General features: G+C 46.8%; 1 protein-coding gene across 1 annotated transcript in view; it reads right to left on the bottom strand.

The window, feature by feature from the left end:
- Positions 1-9,802, bottom strand: part of LOC138665422 (oocyte zinc finger protein XlCOF8.4-like) — a 32,448-nt gene extending 22,646 nt beyond the window's left edge. Inside the window, exons 1-5 of the mRNA XM_069752895.1 lie at positions 9,618-9,802; positions 6,021-6,115; positions 5,766-5,906; positions 5,574-5,697; positions 4,467-4,564 (exon numbers count right to left, since the gene is read on the bottom strand). Coding sequence (XP_069608996.1) covers positions 4,467-4,564; positions 5,574-5,697; positions 5,766-5,906; positions 6,021-6,101 — 444 coding nt within the window. The 5' untranslated portion in view covers positions 6,102-6,115; positions 9,618-9,802. The remainder of the gene's footprint in view (positions 1-4,466; positions 4,565-5,573; positions 5,698-5,765; positions 5,907-6,020; positions 6,116-9,617) is intronic.
- Between the last annotated feature and the right edge of the window lie 7,687 nt (positions 9,803-17,489).

Genomic DNA, 17,489 nt, shown 5'->3' with positions numbered 1-17,489 from the left:
GGATTTTATTGCAATGTAGCGGCGACCATAAAAACCCGTAATTCTGGCATTTTGACTTTTTTCTCATCATGCCATTAAACCATCAGGTCAATTTTTTTTTTTATATTGATCGGGCGATTCTGAACATGTTCATACCAATTATGTCTATGTTTGATTTTTTTTTTTTATTTTGAATGGAGCGAAAGGGGAATTATTTAAACTTTTATTTTTTTATTATTTTAAAAAATATTTTTTTTACTTTTTGCAAGCTTCAATAGTTTTCATGGGAGACTAGAAGCTGCACTAGTCCGATCGGCTCTGCTATATACAGGCGAAGGTCACATCGCCTGTATGTAGAAGAATTACTCACTTACTACGAGCACCAACCACCGGGCGGCGCTCATAGCAATCTGGCTATGACAACCATAGAGGTCTGCTGGAGACCTCTGGTTGTCATGCCAACTCATCAGCGACCCACGATCACGTGACAGGGTCACCGATGGGCAGAATTTCCGGCGTGCTTCCTGGAAGCGCGAGTTAAATACCGCTGTCAGAAATTGCGGAGCAACGATTCTACCTGCGGCTGTTAGAGGCACATGTCAGGTGTTCAAAACAGCTGACGTGGCGGGGAAGATGTGGCCTTAGCGCCGAGGCTCACATCAAAGGGAGGGAGTCCGACGTGGGTGTATTATTACGCCCAACGTCGGAAAAGGGTTAAAGAAGCACTCCTCCGATCAAAGTTTTTATCCTCTTAATATATTGCAATCATATTATATGGCACTGTGTACTTACAATTGCTCATTTTGCCTTTCTACCCAGATAATTCTTCTCTTTTCTCTGCTCTATGTAGAAACTGGAAATCTCTTGTCCCTGCATTTATCATTCCCCTTTTCAACTCCTGACCCACCTGCTCTGTTTTTCCCTCCGCCAGGGACCTTGCAGTGACTCATGACTCATACAGGGAAAATTAACCTCCTGTTTCTGTACAGGGCTTAGAAGGCTTCAGCTTGTCAGTTATTAATGATGTCTTGTCATAGACCTAGTGGAAAACAGAAGAATTAGCTAGGTAGAAGGGTAAAATGAGCAATTGTAAGTACACCGTGCTATATAATATGATGAGTGAAGTATATTAAGAGTATATAATTTTTGATTGGAGGAGGAGCACTTCATTAAATAAAAAGGGCAGCCCAGACTGGGGAAATCAATGGGCAGCCAGAGACTGATCATTTTTCTAAATATAAGTTATCAAAAGAGGCCAGAAGTGTCCATAATTTCCCTAAGGCTATGTGCACACGTTGCAGATTCGTGTGCGGATTTCTCCGCACTGTTTTTGCAAAATCCGCAGGTGAAACGCACTGCGTTTTACCTACAGATTTGAGCGGTTTTACACCTGCGGATTCCTATTGAGGAGCAGGTGTAAATCACTGCGGAATCCGCACAAAGAATTGACATGCTGCGGAAAATACAATGCTGCGTTTCCACGTGGTATTTTCCGCAGCATGTGCACTGCGGATCAGAAAAGGCAAGCCGTACCCCTCCCCCCACGGCGTAGGCGGAGGCCTGCATGACAATGGGGGTAGAGGGGTAGGAAATAGGTTAATGAGGGGGGAGGGAGTTTCAGGCCCGGGGGTTTGTGGGATTTTGGGAAGTAACGGTCACTTCCCGCTCTTTTGTGGACCCGAGCAGTCCCGCCCTCCCGCCCTTATTGCTGTTTTTTGTAAAGGGGGTCGTTTTTAGATTTGTTCATTTTATGGCGAGGTAATTTTTTCTTTCGGGTCATTGTGGCCTTGGCGGCTGGGGGGAGTCCTGGGAGTTGGTAAAAATTGGGTTTGGGGGATCCATCTTGGCATATGGCTCCTCTGTTTTAGTGTTGGTATCTTTTGAATCTGGTGAATGGTGGTTGGGGAGTTCCGGCAGGGGTGGCCGGATCTCCTGGGATTTTTTACCGTGAACAGTGAACCCTCGTTTGGGTTTTTGGTGCTCCCGAGCCAGGGTTTTGATCGGCTGGGAGTAAAGTTGGTGTTATGTATGTTCGCGGTATGGGTTGTCAATCACCAGATTCTTGGGGCTCCAAGGACTCCTTCTAGCCTTTAAAATGTTATTATTTACAATGTATTTATTGTTATATGTTTAATAAAAAGGCTACTGTGGCCTATATCATTCCAAAAGAATTACGGTGGTTGTGTTTTTATTGTGGGGCTGGAATGGTAGTGGGGGAGGCCACGGGTGGGGATAGATGGGTGGAGGAGTTTTACTTTAAAGGACTACTCCGTCGACAATACCAGGGTCATGGTTTTCCATAGGTTTACATGGTACTGTAAACTCATGGAAAACAGCTGCGAATCCGCAGCGGCCAAACCGCTGCGGATCCGCAGCCAAATCCGCAACGTGTGTATATTTCCAGCAAAAGTCAGGACCAAACTTACCGTTTGTGGAATCTGTTCAGGCATAGCGGATCCAACAAACCTTTGGACACCTCCACTTTTGCTATGAAAGTTTGAGAGTGTTATCATGAGATCTTGTGCTTTGCAGTAACCTACCACATCTTTTAGGGCATGTGCACACGCTGCAGATTATGCTACTTTCACACTGGTGTTTTTTGCAATACGTCACAATGCGTCGTTTAGGGGAAAAAACGCATCCTGCAAAGTTGTTTGCAGGATGCGTTTTTGCCCCATAGATTAACATTAGCATTGCGACGCATTGACACACGTTGCAACCGTCGTGCAACGGTTGCGCCGTGTTGTGGCGGACTGCCGGGAGCAAAAAACATGTAACCTTTTTTGCTGCCGACGGACCCCTTTTTCCGACCGCGCATGCATGGCCGGAACTCCGCCCCCACCTCCCCGCACCTTACAATGGGGCAGCGGATGAGCAGGAAAAATGCATCCGCTGCCTCCGTTGTGCCTCCGTTTCACTGCTAGCGTCGGAACCTCCGACGCTACTGTGAAAGTAGCCTTACTCTGTGGATTTTTCCGGACTGATTTTGGTAAATCCGCAGGTAAACCACACTGCGGAATTACCGCGGATTTACTGCGATTTTTTTGCGGATTTTGTGCGGATTCCACCTGCGGATTCCTATTGAGGAGCAGGTGTAAACCGTTGCGGAATCCGCACAAAGAATTGATATGCTGCGGAATAAACAATGCTTTTTTTCCGCAGCATGTGCACTGCGGATTTTTTTTCCATAGGTTTACATGGTACTGTAAACGTATGGAAAACTGCTTTGAATCTGCAGCAGCCAATCCGCTGCGGATCCGCAGCAAAATCTGCAACGTGTGCACATAGTCTAAAGGTACCGTCACACTAGACGATATCGCTAGCGATCCGTGACGTTGCAGCGTCCTCGCTAGCGATATCGTCCAGTGTGACAGGCAGCAGCGATCAGGCCCCTGCTGTGCTGTCGCTGGTCGGGGAAGAAAGTCCAGAACTTTATTTGGTCGCTGGGCTTCCCGCAGACATCGCTGAATCGGCGTGTGTGACACCGATTCAGCGATGTCTTCACTGGTAACCAGGGTAAACATCGGGTAACTAAGCGCAGGGCCGCGCTTAGTAACCCGATGTTTACCCTGGTTACCATCCTAAAAGTAAAAAAAACAAACACTACATACTTACCTACCGCTGTCTGTCCTCCAGCGCTGTGCTCTGCACTCCTCCTGTACTGGCTGTGAGCGTCGGTCAGCCGGAAAGCAGAGCGGTGACGTCACCGCTCTGCTTTCCGGCCGCTGTGCTCACACAGACAGTACAGGAGGAGTGCAGAGCACAGCGCTGGAGGACAGACGGCTGTAGGTAAGTATGTAGTGTTTGTTTTTTTTACTTTTAGGATGGTAACCAGGGTAAACATCGGGTTACTAAGCGCGGCCCTGCGCTTAGTTACCCGATGTTTACCCTGGTTACCGGCATCGTTGGTCGCTGGAGAGCGGTCTGTGTGACAGCTCTCCAGCGACCAAACAGCGACGCTGCAGCGATCCGGATCGTTGTCGGTATCGCTGCAGCGTCGCTAAGTGTGACGGTACCTTTAGGCTGTAACATAGTAAAGGAAATGGCAGCCTTTGGTTAGTGCAAAGAGCAAGATCTTGCTTTTTCACAGTGAGAAACAGCCATGCTGGGTTATGGGATCTGTTCTGCATTCCCCGATTCCAAAAACTTGAAGTTTTGACTTTTGCTAGAAAGTTGGCTACTGTAGGGGGCATTAAGGACACTTCTGGAAACTTTTGGAGTGCCATGAGACTATGAAATTGACGCTACCTTTCGTGTAGGCCATCAATGTTGATTGGTGTTTTGCCTCTAGCAAAATATATTTTTTTTGTATTGTTTACATTCACACATAAGCTTCTCCAATTCAGTTTACCCTTTCACCATCAAATGTTCATTCCCAATCACATGGATAGGCCATTAATGTTAATGTCCCTTACAATCCCTTAAAAAAAAAATTAACTTTTACCACAAATGTCATAATGTCAACTTCACAGTTTGGCAGAACTTACCCTGTAATCATGAAAGCTGTTGAGCTGTTCCTTTTTTGCAGCGTGTGTATAGGGATGACATGGCCTACTCTCTGATGAACTTCTTTTGTTGGACTTTTCTACAGGATACAAATGCAGTGACTTAATCATTGGGTTATGTGCTAATGAGATAACATAGTGAATCCTTAAGGTACCGTCACATTTAGCGACGCTGCAGCGATCTAGACAACGATGCCGATCGCTGCAGCGTCGCTGTTTAGTCGCTGGAGAGCTGTCACACAGACAGCTCTCCAGCGACCAACGATCCCGAAGTCCCTGGGTAACCAGGGTAAACATCGGGTTACTAAGCGCAGGGCCGCGCTTAGTAACCCGATGTTTACCCTGGTTATCATTGTAAAAGTAAAAAAAAAAAACACTACATACTTACATTCCTGTCGCGTCCCCCAGCGTCGGCTTCCCTGCACTGTGTAAGCGCGCTGGCCGGAAAGCAGAGCGGTGACGTCACCGCTGTGCTCTTCTTTATGGCCGGCCGGCGCTGACACTGGGGGACGCAGGGAAGCTGACGCCGAAGGACGTGACAGGAATGTAAGTATGTAGTGTTTTTTTTTTTTTACTTTTACAATGGTAACCAGGGTAAACATCGGGTTACTAAGCGCGGCCCTGCGCTTAGTAACCCGATGTTTACCCTGGTTACCAGTGAAGACATCGCTGAATCGGCGTCACACACGCCGATTCAGTGATGTCAGCGGGTGATCCAGCGACGAAATAAAGTTCTGGACTTTCCCCAGCGACCAACAATCTCCCAGCAGGGGCCTGATCGTTGGTCGCTGTCACGCATAACGATTTAGTTAACGATATCGTTGCTACGTCACAAAAAGCAACGATATCGTTAACGATATCGTTATGTGTGACGGTACCTTTAGGAGTGTTTTTACATGACGCAAACGGTTCCAACTTTTTGCCATGTGGCCAATTATCACTTGCCAAAATATGCTTTACCATATTTTGGGCTGAATGTCTTGTACAGGTGAAACAAATTGTAAGTAATTTGCTTCAATTGTAGAAGTCATATGGCTATAAAAGATCAACAAAAAGATGGTTCACATGCGACAGAAGACTTTTTCTTACCTAGTGACGTGAGGATCTTGCAGTTCTCCATTATCACGTCCTCATACAGATCCTTGTGTCCTTCTATGTAGTCCCACTCCTCCATGGAGAAATAGACAGCGATGTCCTGACTCCTTATAGGAACCTGACACACAATGATATATCATCATGATCCAGACACGTTATCCCTTGTGTATTCCCAGCAGCACTCACCTCTTCCGTCAGCAGATGAGTGATCTTTTTAGTGAGGTTTAGGATCTTCTGCTCGTTTTTTGTGTCAAGTTTCATGATTGGGTTATTTGACTCATGTTGTTCACTGGTGGGCTCCTCAGATTTCTTCACTGGTCCATAATCCTAGTATGACAGGCAATGCTAAATACAATAGATTCTTGCTCTTGTACTTTTCCAATTCCTGTTTATAAATTAAGTGCTACTGTGTGACATACAGAAATTGTCAGAACCTCTCACCTGTCCAGTTAGCAAGTAGATAATCTCCAGGGTGAGATGCAATAGCCGCTCAGTCCTATCACCTTGGCGCACGTTCATCATGAATAACCTATGAGCTGGTGCAAAAACATAAGCATAAAGTAACCGGGCAGCATGGTGGCTCAGTGGTTAACACTGTAGCATTACGGCACTGAGGTCCTTGGTTTACATTCTACCAAGAACAACATCTGCAAGGAGTTTGTATGTTCTCCCCGTGCCCCATCGGGGACAGCAATGATAAAGTGTACAAACTGTAAAGTGCTGCGTAATATATGTTAGTGCTATATAAAAATAAAGATTATTATTAGTTAAATTATTCTCCCCATGTTTGTGTTTTTCCTCCGGACACTCCGGTTTCATTCCAAACTCCAAAGACATACTGATAGGAAATCTAGATTGCGAGCCCCAATGGGGACAGTGATGATAATGTATGTAAAGCGCTGTGGAATATGATGGCGTTATATAAGCATAATAATAACTGTAGATATAATATACTGTACTGTCCTGAAGTGATGGCAAAGTTCACCATTGTTAAATTCAAAGGGTTAATCTGCGATACACACACACTCTCTAAGGGCTCTTTCTCACATCCTGATACTGTTACGGATCTGCAACACAGGATTAAGGTAGAAGGGGGAAAATTGACCCTGCACTATGACTAGGCTGAAACCCTAGCGACCCATTCCTTGCGAATAGACCCACCGACGATCCTAGGTTAATCTCAAATGAAGACCTATAGATAAGGGGAAGGGGTTCCCTAAAAGAACTAAGGACTGGGTACAAAAACAGGTCACCTCCTAGTAGAAAACACAGAGAAGGCTGCTGAAACCAATAGAAAACAGAAACTAAGGCTAGCAGAACCAGAGGTACCAGCACTGCACAAATAACACGCACAGAACACAAAGCAAAGCACCAAGCTAGAGCTCAAGCAGATTAACACTGTTGTCCAGCAAGGACTGGGAGACAGGTGCTGGTTAATAAAGAGTGATACAAACACCTGACCCAAGCAGCCAGAACTCCACAAGAAAATGGTGGATAGTCACAAACTAAACAGATTCTAACATACTTCTGGTACTGGAAAAAACAGTACCGGAGATATTCGTGTACGTGTGGCACATGTGTGCTCCATCAGTATCACATGTACCAGCGCCTGGGAATCAGCTCTAGCAGGGGGTCAATGTTGATACAATATATGGAATAAGAGAGTGGTATTCAACTGTTAATAGCAAGAGCAGGTGTTCTGCTCAGTGAGTTCACCGTGAAAAATTTCTCAAGATAAGTTGAACTGCGGTGAACTCACTGACTTTTTTCTCATGGTGCTGAGGTCACCACAGTTCAGCCCGACTAGGAACGCAGCCTCAGTGACTCGCTATATCCTTGATCATGTCAAAACTAGTCACTGACGCTGCGAGCAGCTCATTCTCCCAGTAGTTCTCAGCCTGGACGGTCGCACCTTGGCACCATCCAGGTTGAAAACTGCCTATCCCCAGACATGGATTATGACGTGGGACAGAACAAGACAGGTGAGAGATATTGTGTTTTTTTATTTTTGTTTTATTACAGGAGATGAGGGCGTCAATGGAATTAGGCTTTAGGTGAGTATAACTGTTTGTTATTTTTAAATAAAAATGAAAAGTCTGTTTTGTTTTTATTTCAAATAAAGGACTTTATTCTGGCTGTGTCTTTATTTACCACACAACTATAGGATTAGTAATGGAGAGGTGTCTTATAGATGCCTCTCCATTACTAAGCCGTGGGCTTGATGTCACCAGACAACACAAAGGTGACATCAACCCTACAAATATGAACCCCACTTGCCACTGGCACAGGGCAAGTGGGAAGAGCCGAGCAAAGTGCCAGAATTGGCACATCTAATAGATATGCCTTTTTTGGGGGTGGCTGTGGGCTGCTATTTTGAAACTGAGAGGGCCAATATTTATGGCCTCTTACCAGCCTGAGAATACCAGCCCTCAGCTGTTTTAGCTTGGCTGGTTGTCAAAAATGTGGGGGCTCCATGCTGTTTTTTAAATTATTTATTTAAATAAATAAAAAATACGTCATGGGAACCCCTCTATTATTGATAACCAGCCTTGCTAAAGCTGACAGCTGAGGCTTGCAGCCCGCAGATGTCAATTTAGCCTTGCTCGTTATCAAAAATATAGTAGAATCCCACGTCATTTTTTAAATTTATTTACAGTGCAGGCAGTGGCTGATGAATATTCCCATCAGTCGCCGCCTGCTCTCATTGTTATCAGCTGAATAAAACACTCAACATTCTCCCCTGGAAGCGCTGATTACAGTACGAGCAAGGGAGAATGATGGGAGCTGTTTTCAGTAGTTGGCGCCGGGGAACAGTGCGAACAGTACTGCTGATTCCCAGGCGCCGGTACGTGTCACACTGATGACATGTGGATGTCAGCAGTGTGCACGTGTGAGGAAAGTTTTGAAGCCCATGCTGCTGTTAAAAAATGGACATGTCAAAGTGTTTTGCCCACGGACATAAAGTCCGTGGAAACACATTGACGTGTACAGACCCATTCACTTCAATGGGTCTTTGTGCGTAAGTATCTCCGGTACGTGTGAAAACTGTCACCACATGTACCGGACACAATGACGTCTGAAAGAGCCCTTATACAGGTAGATGGTGCTCAGCATAAAGCAAAGCACAGTCCAGAAAATAGTGTTCTTAAAAGTGGAACTTGACGCAGCGCTCACCCAGGTCAATTCATTCTTTATTCCATATCCTTATCGCAGTCTAGCACAATGGCTGTTTTGTGTCTCATGTGACGCTTCCTTCCTTGCTTGAGGTCATCTGGAAAGAAGTGTCAAGTGAGAGGAGTCTTTTTTTTTTTGCTTTTTTTTTGGTCATTTTCTGAGCAGCTTTTTTCTGCCAGTGTTTTTTCAGCATCTTTTTACTGACGTTTTTCATGTTTAAAAAAAAAAAAAAGTTTGACAATGAAGAAAATGCTGACAAAACGCTCAAAAAGACTAGTGTCTTTTTAACTTTCTCAGTGACTTCTATTGTCTATGCCTGAGGAATGTACATTTCACTTCTTTTAAACTCTTGGTGTATTAAAAAGGCATTATTTTGATCATTTGTTTTTTTTCTGCCATTTTTTTTAGCAAACCCAATGATACGTCGGAAAAAGACGTATCCCCTAATGGGGATAATATAGTGGTCACTGACAATTTTATGGGGACACTGTGGCCTTTATTGTTCAGGGGCAATGATATCAGTGCGCATGATAGCCCTGCTGTCTAGAATTACAACATTCATATTGCCATCTACATGAAATCTCTGTAAGACGTCTCTGTAAGACAAGATGTAATTTACCTCTTATAGGAAGGGCGATGAGATCCTATAATTTACCGTCAACCTCTGTGTAGCTATAATAGCCAGTATTACTAAAGTCAGCATGACCCAATATTACTGCAAGCTACAAGTCTGACCAGGAGCACTACAATCTTGCTCATATATGTGCCAGCTCGCCCAGAGGGACAGGTAAGGGGTATTGGCGGGGTATTCTCAGCACACAGATGGAATTTCAGTTTAGTTAGTGAGACAGGCCCACTACTCACCTTTGGAAATAAGCCTTAGCCTAGTCCTGGTGGGAGTTATCAGCAGGGTGGGACATGCTGCTCTCACAGACAACCTAGCACAGAGCAGAGTAGTCCTTCCTCCTGATCCCTGTCAGAATCCCAGCACACACAGCCTGGAAGAATGAAATCACTTGCACACATCCGGGGAGGGCACAGTCCTGTCCAGTATTTCTCAGTCCGGCCCAGTCCTCAGCCTCACTGTCAGCAGAGAGCGGAGGAGGGGGATCAGGATTTTCATAGGAGGGTTTCCAGCTTCGGAGCCTCGGTCCTTCTTCTCCCCTCTTGTCTAACAAGATGTGGCGGAGAGAATGCTACAATATTCCGAATATTAATGTGGAACAAAAATATATTTATATGTAACAGTAATTTTCTAAAACGAAAAAAAAAAGTGGTTTGGTACTGTGTTAGCCAGTAGAAAAAAGATATAGAGTGCTCTCAGTGGGAGAAACAAAATAGGAATCTTGTGGGTGCAAAGCCTGATGAAGAGACATAAGCAGTCCTGAAAGCTATCTTTGTAACATCATTCACTATATTTTGTTAGCCATTAAAAGGTATCACACCCACAAGATTCCTATTTAGTTTCTCCCACTGAGAGCACTCTATATCTCAGTAATTTCCTAAAAATGAAAGACTTTGTTTTTTTTTACAACATTACTAAAATAATAAAACTGCATAAGTTTGATATTGCTATAATTGTAGCAACCTAGAGAATCATGTAATCCTGTAAGGAGGAGGAAAACCAGGCTGCAAGTACCTGTATTAAAGGGACACTGTCACCTGAATTTGGAGGGAACAATCTTCAGCCATGGAGGCGGGGTTTTGGGGTGTTTGATTCATCCTTTCCTTACCCGCTGGCTGCATGCTGGCTGCAATATTGGATTGAAGTTCATTCTCTGTCCTCCATAGTACACGCCTGCACAAGGCAAGATTGCACCTTGTGCAGGCATGTACTACGGAGGACAGAGAAGGAACTTCAACATCTGCAAAGAGTTTGTATGTTCTCCCCGTGTTTGCGTGGGTTTCCTCCGGGCACTCCGGTTTCCTCCCACATTCCAAAGATAGGATAGGGAATTTAGATTGTGAGCCCCATCGGGGACAGCGATGATGATGTGTGCAAACTGTAAAGCGCTGCGGAATATGTTAGCGTTATATAAAAATAAAGATTATAAATAAAAAAGTAGAAAAAACGCAATAGAACTCACCAATCAGTGGCAATTCAAACGTCCTTTAACGGGTCAGACCCGTGGAAGCGCTCGGTATTAGCGCGAAACGGCCGTCGTCGTCTTGCCTGTCGCACTCCCTCTCTCACTCCCTCCCTTGAACCGCGAAGATGTTTTGCTATATGCTCCAATAAAGGACGTTTTAATTGCCACTGATTGGTGAGTGCTATTGCGTTTTTTCTACTTTTTTATTTATATGGACACTTTGTTTCACGCAAGCACCGCCTTTCATCTGACCGGACTACCTATTGTTGGGAAACTCTCCACATCGAGTTATTAATCTCTGGAAAGTCGAGCTGTGCCACTTACTTTTTTTCTTTTCTTGGTTTGAAAATAAAGATTATTATGATTATTCAATCCAATATTGCAGCCAGCATGCAGCCAGCGGGTAAGGAAAGGGTGAATCAAACACCCGAAAACCCCGCCCCTATGGCTGAAGATTGTTCCCTCCAAATTCAGGTGACAGTGTCCCTTTAAGCTGGGTCCGGAACTATTGAGGCCGCATCCTCTGTTCCCGGGTGGAAGCAATAGCAAGCTGGACCTTCCTCCTGACCAAGGGGGCTGGGATATAAAAGGGGAAAGCGCGCAGCAGAGCAGTTTGGCGCGAACAGAGGGCATCACGCAGTCAGGCGAGAGGCGCGCTCTGCTTCCCCTCCCCACCACAGAGTACCTGCGCTGTGGCAGGCCCACATCATCTGAGGAGGACCACTGAGTGGAGCAGTGTGCCCAGCAGCAATCCAGAGAGAGGGGCCGCTGCTGAGTGCAGAGCCAGATAGTGCACAGCAGGGACCAGTGAGTGCTGCAGCTCCGGAGCATTCGTACAGCGCAGGCCCGTGCCCAAGCACCACCTCTGACAGAATGTGAGGAGAGATGTGCAGGGTGCCCGTTTGTAAGAGAGTGAACTGTAGTCCCACTGAGAGGGCACTAGGACCCTGTGGTTTTTGCCTGCTGCAGCAGAGGACAGACCCTGCAAAACTCCCGGAGACAATGTGTGCTGGGGGGTGGGGTCTGGTGTCTTGTGTGTAAAGTGAAACAAGGAAGTGAGAGCTGATAGAAAAAGGCGGGAAGAAAAGGCAGAAGCTGCTGTGATATCTTAAAAAGAGACTGTGTGTGGATTTACTGCGAGTGTGTTTGGAGGAAGAGAAGCTTTTGAGAGACTTTTGCTGCTAACGTTTCCTGGAGAAGAGCTAACCCTTGATCTAAGAAAAAACTGAGACTTTACTAAAACCCAGTACGTATTTGGAAGGCTGTGGATTCCCTGTGCATTGAGTGGAGAAACAAGTCTGGGCAGACTGCTGATACAGAGACGGACGGGTTGTCGTGGAAGCATTCCTAGGAGCTACAGAAGCAGAGACAACATCGTGAGACCACTAACTAAGTCCCCGGCGTTTGGGCTCGGCATCGGCCGACAAGACAAGAGGAGCTTGCTGTAACTTATTGGCGCTGAAGATATGGACTGGCTGCAGCCTGTGCGGATTCCTGCCTGAGAGGAAATCTATCTCAGGATACGGTACCATAGTTATAGATACCCGGGTATCTCTGCTCTGAGTGTTTAATGGTTACTTTAGAGGTGTACCTTATATTAGAGTTGTGTAAGTTATACTCAGTGTGCCGTTCCAGGGGCTCCCTTGATAACACTACATTCAATTTACACTTGTTTCCTGTTTTTTAGTTACTCTGTTAGGTAAATTTCTTACTAGTCTTTATAGAAACAGTTCTCAGGAGACCTTGGAGTGGCACAGTGATTTCAGCTGCGGCTGAGTTAGTGTATCTTTGGGGTGCATCTGCCTTAATATTCTCCATATTACCTTTATTATTTTGCTTTTGAGTAAATACCGTTGGAGATTTCCGCCTTGGTCTTGGTTTGTGACTCACTGGATCTTATTCGGACCTCTGGTCATTACACGTTGATCACCACGGAGCGAGGTGTTGAACGCTCCTGGCTAGTGAGTACTGTGTGCGTGCTGCCAGTGAGAGATCGGGTGCAGCACCCCATCGGAGAAGCAGCGCGCCAGTGGTTATCGGCGCTTTAGTCTTGGCAGGAGTAGGCAGCGCGCAGCATACAGAGAAGAGTGCAGCGTGCAACTTTACTCACAGTTCTTAGTTGCCCCAGCCGGGGTGCTGTGTCCTCCGTGTTAGTGGTCCAGCCAGCTGTCAAGTTAATTGGGTGCACTTTCCAGAACCCCCTTTCTTATGTCCTTTCCTGGCCGTTTCTCTGCACTGGCTTCGCCTCTCCTGCCCCGCGCCTGCCACACAGTGTCCCAAGCTAGCAGTCTCAGATCTTGTCGGGTGGTGAGCTCTAAGTCCCCCTGGATCCTTCCATGTTATCTAGCAGAGTCCTTAGGCCACATTCACACGCTCCTTTTTATCCTGCGGGTTCTCCCGCAGCGGATTTGATAAATCTGCAGGGCAAACCCACTGCGGTTATCCCTGCAGATTTATCGCGGTTTGTCCTGCGGGTTCCGCTGCGGGATTACCCCTACTATTGATGCTGCATATGCAATATGCAGCATCAATAGTAATGTTAAAAATAATAAAATCATGATGATATACTCACCCTCTGACGTCCCGATCTCCTGGGCGCTGCAGGCGGCGGTCCGGTTCCAAAGATGCTGTGAGACCAGGACCTTCGGTGAGGTCACGGTCATGTGACCGCGACGTCACCGAAGGTCCTGGGCGCATAGCAAACCTGAGACCGGACGGCCGCATGCAGCGCTGAGACTTCAGAGGTGAGTATAATGATTTTTTATTTTAATTCTTTTTTTTTAATACAAATAAGGTTCCCGGGGTCTGGAGGAGAGTCTCCTCTCCTCCACCCCGGGTATAACCCGCACATTATCCGCATTACTTCCCGCATGGTGGGCACAGCCCCATGCGGGAAGTAAGCGGATCAATGCATTTCTATGGGTGCAGAATCGCTGCGATTCTGCACAAAGAAGTGACATGGTCCTTCTTTTTTTCCGCAGCAATTCTGCGTTTTTTTTTTCGGGTTTTTCCGCATCATGTGCACTGCGGTTTCTGTTTTCCATAGGGTAACATTGTACTGTACCCTGCATGGAAAAAAGCTGCGGACCCGCAGCGGCAAAATCGCCGCGGTTCCGCAGTAAAAACCGCATAGTGTGAACATGGCCTTAGTTTATCCACTAGAATGGGGCCAGTCCCCTGACTGCGACCTGGTCTCTCCACCTGACTCTGGTCAACATGAATACGAGCCCCATGGGTAGACTTCTTACTACCCATGCCTCTAGGACCCCTTCTTTCTGTAGTTTCACTTTCCTTCAGCTTTTTCTCTCTCTAGCTCCCTCTGACAGGGGGCCCCATCTCAGGACGTCTGCTTCTTTTCACTTCCTCTCACTTACTGACTTTCTAGATCTTTTCTGACTCCCCCTACTGTTTCCATGACATCTCTGCTTTCTCCACCTGCAACCTCTACCTATTAACCCTCTCCAGCCTGGGATGAGGCCAGGCCATCCTCCCTAAGGGTACACCCAGATGCCCTGACTGAAGTTTCTAGTGTTGGATGCTGGTGTTAAGGTTATGTGCAGTGCCCCCTCCTTACCTGAGAGCGGAATACCACACCTCTGGATGAGGTACAGTATCTCTGTGGCGACTGGACCCCAGGGGCGCTACACATATCCTTTGCAAACTGAAAAGTTTATTCCCGTTTAACTCTTTACCTCCCTGCGTGGAGTATTCCCGTTAATAAACCTGTTAACCCTTGCTCTGTCTCCGGGCCGTTACTGCATCCCGCAACCTGCTTACATTGCTAGGTTATTTTTCAGACACAATCAATACAGTAAAACCAATACACATAAAAAGGATGGTAAAATTGTAGGTTTTTTCACCATTTCACGTCACATTTTTTTCTGTTTTTAGTACTTTATATGGTAATGTTAAAGTTGTCATTCAAAACTGCATCTTGCTCTACAAAAACGAGTTCTTATATAGATATGTTGATTGAAAAATCATAATTGAGGCAGTTTGAATAAAGGAACAAAAAAAGAAAATGACAAAAATGAACATTGGCTGCGTCTTTAACCCCTTCCTTCCTGACCTCCGCCATACATGTATGTCACAGCAACCAAGGATTTCCTACAAACCTTGGACAAATGGAGGAATTGGGAACACAGTAACTGTAACGGGGTCTACTGTGCTGTAGTACCTCTTTCAGCACCCCCCGTGGTTCAGGAGGTCCACTCTGCTTTTGCTGGATTCTGAATGAAGGACGCTGGCTGGAATTCCTTGGTTACGTGAGAGCATATAAAAGCTGATTGCTACCCCACGTATTTCCAGTCTAAAAGAACACACTTTATTTACAGCACACAGAATATATAACACAGATACACAGGGCAGGCCAATAGAAAAAGCAGGCCAGACATACATTACAATAGCCGCAGGGGGCCGGAGCCTGCTGATATTTACTGGGGGAATTACAAAGGTGGGAGAAAACAGAAGGGGGATATCTTGTCCTCTCTGCCCAGGGGCGCAGCCTGTGGACTGATGCATTTCACATGGAAACTATTATACATACATATACTGCAGAACATTCTTGGTGCTGGGGGGTTCTGTAACACGGCTCCCCTTTTTAGCGACGCGATCGGCATACACAGTCTGATCCTTAACGGATCGGTTTGGGGATGACCGAAGTTTATGGGGTTGGTACAAGTTCCGTTTGTCGACTTAGTCCATCGGCGTTACCGTTTTGTTTGCCGGGTCTGTAGTGGATGGTGAAGTCCAGAGGTTGTAGTGCTAAACTCCACCGCAGTAATCTGGCATTGTCTCCGGAGACCCGATTAAGCCAGACTAGGGGATTATGGTCCGTTAGGAGGGAAAACTGTCGTTCATACAAATATGGTTTTAACTTTTTGAGTGCCCATACTATTGCCAGGCACTCCTTCTCGATGGCCGCATAGCTCACTTCACGGGGCAGTAGTTTCCGACTCAGGTAAGCTACCGGGTGCTCTTGGCCGTCCGGCCCGACTTGGCTTAGTACTGCCCCCAATCCAAACATAGAAGCGTCTGTGTGAACAAGGAAACGTTTAGTTGGATCGGGTGCGGCCAATACAGGGGTATTGGTGAGGGCGTCCTTTAGCTGGCGGAAGGCTTCCTCACACTCTGGGGTCCAGGTTACCTGGCGGGGTTGGTTCTTACGGGTCAGATGAGTGAGGGGCTTGGCCACGCTGCTGTAATTGGGAACGAATTTCCTGTAATACCCCGCTGTCCCTAGAAACGCCATGACCTGGGTTTTAGTGCATGGGGTGGGCCATTTGGCTATGGCCTCAATCTTGGCTGGTTCTGGTCTCTGTTTCCCACTTCCCACCCAATGCCCTAAATACTGAACCTCTGCTTTGCCCACGTGACACTTGTTTGGGTTCAGGGTGATTCCGGCCTTGTGGATCCTGTCTAATACTGTCTCTAGGTGACTTAGATGCTCTTCCCATGTCGCGCTGTAGATGGCGATGTCATCCAGGTAGGCACACGCATAGTCCTGGAGACCATCCAGAAGCCGGTCAGCCAGCCTGTGGAAGGTCGCCGGGGCAGTCTTCATCCCGAATGGCATAACTCGAAACTGAAATAAGCCAAACGGGGTGACAAATGCCGACTAGGGAATAGCATCAGGACTAAGGGGAATCTGCCAGTAGCCTTTGCATAGATCAATGGTGGTCAAATAATTTGCCCCTGCCAGCCGGTCTAACAAGTCATCCACACGCGGCATGGGATACGCATCCGTAACTGTTTTCTCATTGAGCTTACGATAGTCTACACAAAACCGTGTAGTCCCATCCTTCTTGGGCACTAACACTACGGGGGATGCCCAGGGACTATCTGACTCTTCAATGACCCCTAAACGCAACATCTCTTGTATCTCTTGTCGCATCCCTTCTCGTACAGACTCAGGGACGCGGAAGGGGGGTTTTCGCAGGGGGGTCTGATCCTGGGTCTCAACCTTGTGTTGTGCCAGGTGAGTGTACCCGGGTTTCCCTGAAAACATCCTCTGTCGCTGCCTCAACAACTCCTCCGCCTGCTGTCTCTCCCGGGGACCAAAGTTTTCACTCCAGTGTACCTGGTCCCATGTTTTAGACTGAGTCCTCTCCCCTAAGACATCAGGCAAGGGAAGTCTGGCTAAATCTTCTGCTTCAGGTGCACAGATGGCCACTACCTCTTCAGGGCGATCCCGATAGGGCTTCAGCATATTCACGTGGAACATGCGGATAACCCTGGGGTCATCACAATCGGCGACATTATAGGTGGTGTCGGCTATTTTCCCCACTACCTGGTAGGGCCACTGCCATGCAGCTTGGAACTTGTTCTGCCTAGTGGGCTCTAACACCAGGCCTATTTCCAAGGTGCGCTCTCTGGCCCTCCGATCGTACCATACGTGCTGGCGCCACTGGGCCACCTGCATGTTCCCACGCACAGCCTGGGTCAGCTCCTGTAGGCGGTCCCGGAATTCCAGCACATAGGGTACAATAGGTAACCCTTCTATGATGCCCTCCCCTTCCCAGTGTTCTAGCACTAAGTCTAGGGGTCCCCTTACCTGTCTCCCGTATACCAGTTCGAATGGGGAGAACCCCATGGATTCTTGGGGCACCTCTCAATAGGCAAACAGGAGGTGAAGCAAGAATTTCTC

The sequence above is a fragment of the Ranitomeya imitator genome, chromosome 2 (genome assembly GCF_032444005.1).
Source record: "Ranitomeya imitator isolate aRanImi1 chromosome 2, aRanImi1.pri, whole genome shotgun sequence".
Classification (NCBI taxonomy): domain Eukaryota; kingdom Metazoa; phylum Chordata; class Amphibia; order Anura; family Dendrobatidae; genus Ranitomeya; species Ranitomeya imitator.
This window is presented reverse-complemented; position numbering and strand designations above follow the sequence as displayed.